This window comes from Manacus candei, unplaced genomic scaffold (assembly GCF_025592945.1).
Source record: "Manacus candei isolate 608988 ecotype Guabito, Panama unplaced genomic scaffold, ASM2559294v1 h1tg000048l, whole genome shotgun sequence".
NCBI lineage: Eukaryota > Metazoa > Chordata > Aves > Passeriformes > Pipridae > Manacus > Manacus candei.
Genome location: NW_026138096.1, coordinates 15,001,299 through 15,005,560, shown reverse-complemented (window position 1 = coordinate 15,005,560; position 4,262 = coordinate 15,001,299). Strand labels below are relative to the sequence as shown.

The 4,262-nt window shown below is 58.6% G+C and overlaps 1 protein-coding gene across 1 annotated transcript; it reads left to right on the top strand.

The window, feature by feature from the left end:
* Positions 1–285: 285 nt before the first annotated feature.
* SPR (sepiapterin reductase) lies at positions 286–3,872 on the top strand. Its single transcript, XM_051798261.1, has 3 exons — positions 286–669; positions 1,543–1,833; positions 2,625–3,872. Exons 1-3 carry the CDS (start codon positions 324–326, stop codon positions 2,813–2,815), a joined length of 828 nt encoding a protein of 275 aa, XP_051654221.1. The 5' UTR covers positions 286–323; the 3' UTR covers positions 2,816–3,872.
* The last annotated feature ends 390 nt before the right edge of the window (positions 3,873–4,262 follow it).

Below are 4,262 nucleotides of genomic sequence, written 5' to 3'. Positions count from 1 at the left end.
GGCGCTGTGGGGCAGGAGCTCCAGGGCCGCAGCCACGTTCCGGGACCTGTTCCCCTTCCCGTTCCAGCTCCCGGTCCCATTCCCGATCCCATTCCCGGCTCCCACCCCCCGAGGAAGCCGCACCCCCGCGTCTGGGCCGGCAGGGGGCGCCCGCCGCCCTGGCCACGCCCACCCGGCGCGCGCGAGGCGCCGGCGGCGGCCAATCAGAGCAGGCGGGCGGTTCCCGCGCGCGAGGAGCCGCCATTCACAAAGCGGCGGGGGCATGAATGGGGCGGGTCACGTGGGGCGGCGCGTTCCCACGCCCCCTCGCGCTGCGCGACGGGATGGAGCCGGCACCGGGATCGGCGGGATCGGCGGGATCCGGGAGCGGGCGCTGGGCCGCCACCGCCTGCGTGGTGACCGGCGCTTCCCGCGGCTTCGGCCGCAGCCTGGCGCGGCTCCTGGCGCCGCGGCTGGGCCCGGGCTCGGTGCTGGTGCTGCTGGCGCGCTCCGCGGAGCCGCTGATGGAGCTGGCGGCCGAGCTGCGGGGCGGCGGCGGCACCGGGCTGCGGGTGCTCTGCGTGGCCGCAGACCTGGGCAGCGAGGACGGGCTGCGCAGGGCGACCGCTGCACTGCGGGAGGTGCTGCCCGCCGAGCCCTTCGGCCGCCTGATCCTCGTCAACAACGCCGGTAACGACCCGTCCATCCCCTCCGTCCTCCCCCGGCACAGCGGGGCTCAGCCCCGCAGAGCCCGCCCTTGGTTCTACACCGGCTGCGCCGGGGATTGGTCGGTGCTTTGGGTGCCGGCAAGTATCCTGAAAGAGTAAATAACCCAAGGAACGGTGGAGATTTCTCATTACAATAATTAATTTGGGGAGCGGGTCACTGCCGGGGCTTTGCCGCTTGAACAAGTTTTACCTGTTGCTCGTAAGGTTTTACCTGCTGCTTGTGGTACAGGAGCACCTGGCTGCCCTCCTGCACCCTCTTGTCCCTCTGCTCCCCAAATACAAACCTTCAGACAAACTTCTAGCCCTGCCTTGTGCGTCCTTCCTTGCACCTTTGATGCCTTAGTGCCTTTTTCACCCATTATTGCTGTAAGTCAGATGGTGTGTCCCTGGAGGGAAAAGGTGCTCCAGGACTTGGGTCTTTCAGTGGCTTGGTCGTGAAAAGGGACCTGCAGGAGGGCACGTGGTGGCCTGTGGGGACATTGTACCCCGGGGTGGAGGTTGGGAGCTGTTTGTTTTGGCAGGGCAGGTCCCTGTCCCGTGTCACTGCTGGTTCAGTGGGTGACCCAAAAGCAGAGCTGGGCTTTGCTGAGCTCCTCAGGCTGCTGTGGGGCCCTGCCAGAGACACTTTTGCTTTTGTGGGAGCAAAAGGGGTGTGCTGTGTTGTTGAACCCCTCTGTAACTCTTAACTCATTTGTCCCACTTTGGAAGTGTCCAAGGCCAGGTTGGACTGGCCTTGGAGCAACCTCATCTAGTAGAAAGTGTCCCTGCCCATGGCAGGGGGTGGAACTGGATGAGCTTCAGGTCCATCCAACCCACACCATTCCATGATTTCTAGGCTCCCTGGGAGACATCTCCAAATCCTTCCTGGACCTCACCGACCCGGATGAGATCAACACCTACTTTGCCTTCAACGTCACCTCGGCTCTCTGCCTCACCTCCACGGCCCTGCAGGCCTTTGGGAAGCGGCCTGGCTGCAGCAGGACCGTGGTGAACATCTCCTCCCTCTGTGCCCTGAAGCCCTTCAAGAGCTGGGCTCTGTACTGCAGCGGGAAGGCTTCCCGGGATATGATGTTCCGGGTGCTGGCGCTGGAGGAGCCCGATGTCCGTGTGCTCAACTACGCCCCGGGTGAGCAGAGCAGCTCAGGGATTGCTGCTGATTTTCATAGAATCATAGAATCACAGAATCATAGAATCATAGAATCAGCTGGGTTGGAAGGGACCTCCGAGATCATCAAATCCAACCCTTGATCCAACCCCACCGTGGTTCCCAGCCCATGGCACTGATGCCACATCCAGTCTGTCCTTAAACACCTCCAGGGATGGAGAATCCACCCCTTCCCTGGGCAGCCCATTCCAATGGCTGAGCACTCTCTCTGCAAAGAAATTCTTTCTAATCTCCAACCTAAACCTCCCCTGGCACAGCTCAAGACCCAGCCCTCTTGTCTTGCTGATGGTTGCCTGGGAAAAGAGCCCAACCCCCCCTGGCTCCCCCCTCCTGTCAGGGAGTTGCAGAGAGTGAGGAGGTCTCCCCTGAGCCTCCTCTTCTCCAGGTTGAACAGCCCCAGCTCCCTCAGCCTCTCCTCACAGCACTTGTGCTCCAGTCCCTTCCCCAGCCTCGTTGCTCTCCTCTGGACCTGCTCCAGCCCCTCCATGTCCTTCCTGAGCTGAGGGCCCAGAACTGGACACAGCACTCCAGGGGTGGCCTCACCAGTGCTGAGTCCAGGGGCAAAATCACTTCCCTGGCCCTGTTGGCCACCCTGTTCCTGAGCCAGGCCAGGATCCATCCCCTGGGCACACTCTGGCTCATGTTTGTGTGGGTAAAAGATTCTTGCAGCCAAGCCGGGAGCAGAGGGAAAATTTAGCCCCGGATTTTTCCTTTCTCCTTGAGTGATCTCTGGTTTGGTGCTTTTCCCCCAGGTCCTCTGGACACAGACATGCAGCTCCTGGCCCGGACCGAGACTGGAGACCTTGAGATGCGTCAGTACTTCCAGAGCCTGCAGGAGGGCAGGAAGCTCATAGACTGCACTGTGTCAACCCAGAAGCTGGTGAAGCTCCTGGAGGAGGACACCTTCCAATCCGGAGCCCACCTGGATTTCTATGACATCTGAGCTCCCGTCGCCTCCACCTTTGCCTTCTTCCTGCTTTGCTTCCTGCTGAGCCACGTCCTGGGTGTCTCCAGTGTGGTTGGTGACCTGGTTTGAGTCCTGGGAAGCTTTCAGAAGACCTCTGGGTGCCTTATAAATACTCCTGGTGCCTCGATGGGGATTGGGGGGCAGTTACTGCCGTTGAGCCCTCCAGGGGACCTGCTGGCAGGAGCAGGGACTCCTCAGCTCCTGGGGATGGGGGAGCACAGGTGGCTTTTCCAAGGGAATGGACATGGAGCCTTAAAACTCACCTGCACAGGAGTGATCCAGGGAGATACCAAGGCAGAAGGGTCTCTGGCCACCCCAGAAGGTCTCATCAACAGGGTTAGAGTTGAGTGTCCCCATATCTGTCCCCTTAGCCCCACGGGAGCACCTGAGCAAGTCCCCAGAGAGCCATTCCCGGGGCTGAAGGTGGTGGGTGTCACCCCAGAGCCCTGACTCTCCATCCCCTGCTCACCAGTGGGTTGTCCAAACTCTCCCACAGTCCTTGGACTGTCTCTCTGTGAATTTTGAATGTTAAGACATGGACCAAAGCCTGTCCCAGTGTTTTATCCACCAAGACCATTAATCACCAGGAGGGGGAGCTGGCCTTGGAGGAGATGGGAATTTTAGGTGCTTGGCTGGGGTCACCAGCTCACACAAACCTGGTTACAGCACAGCCAAGACACAGCCCTGAGTTCATGCCCTGCTCCTGTTCGCAGGTTCTGGGTCCAAACCTTGGTCTGGGCCTTCAGCCCCTCCTGGATTGTCCTTCTAATTATTTGTGGGGTTTTATTGTCACTTCCCCATCAGATTCCAGGAGGCACAGACACATAAAGTCTTGCCCTTCTAGAAAGCAGAGCGTGTTGATGCAGGAAAGCCACTTGGAAGCACAGTGGCATTCCCTGTGTGCCCTGGAAATGCCCAGTGTCCCTTTGTGCTCCCTTCCTGCAGTCCCTACCTCAACCCTGTATCTCAAATTTTGCCCACCTGTATCTACAGTCATTAAAAGTTTTGTGTCTGCTCTGGGTTTTCTGCTGTGTCTTTAAAAGTGGATAAATTCCTGGGAGTGTGGGAGGACAAATCCTGGGTTAAGCACTTCATCCAACAGTGTGCCCTCCTGGAGTCCTGTTCATCTATCCCTGAGCAGTTTCATTAAATCCATGTCAATTTAATCCTGTCAAGCTTATAGAACCCTCCTCTCCAGCCAGTCCTGCTGCTTGGTTTCATCTTCCCTCTCTGATGTGAAATTTAGAATTAACAAAAACCCCTCTGCTGCTCACGACACTGGGAATGAGATTTTTCTGAGGTTTGATGCCTGGTGAGGTTTAATATCTGTGGAAACCTTCCTTGATGGAGTTTTCTTCTGCTAAAACATCCCCCATCTCCTCACCTGCATCCGTGTGGGTTTGTCCCATCCCCTCTTGGGCAG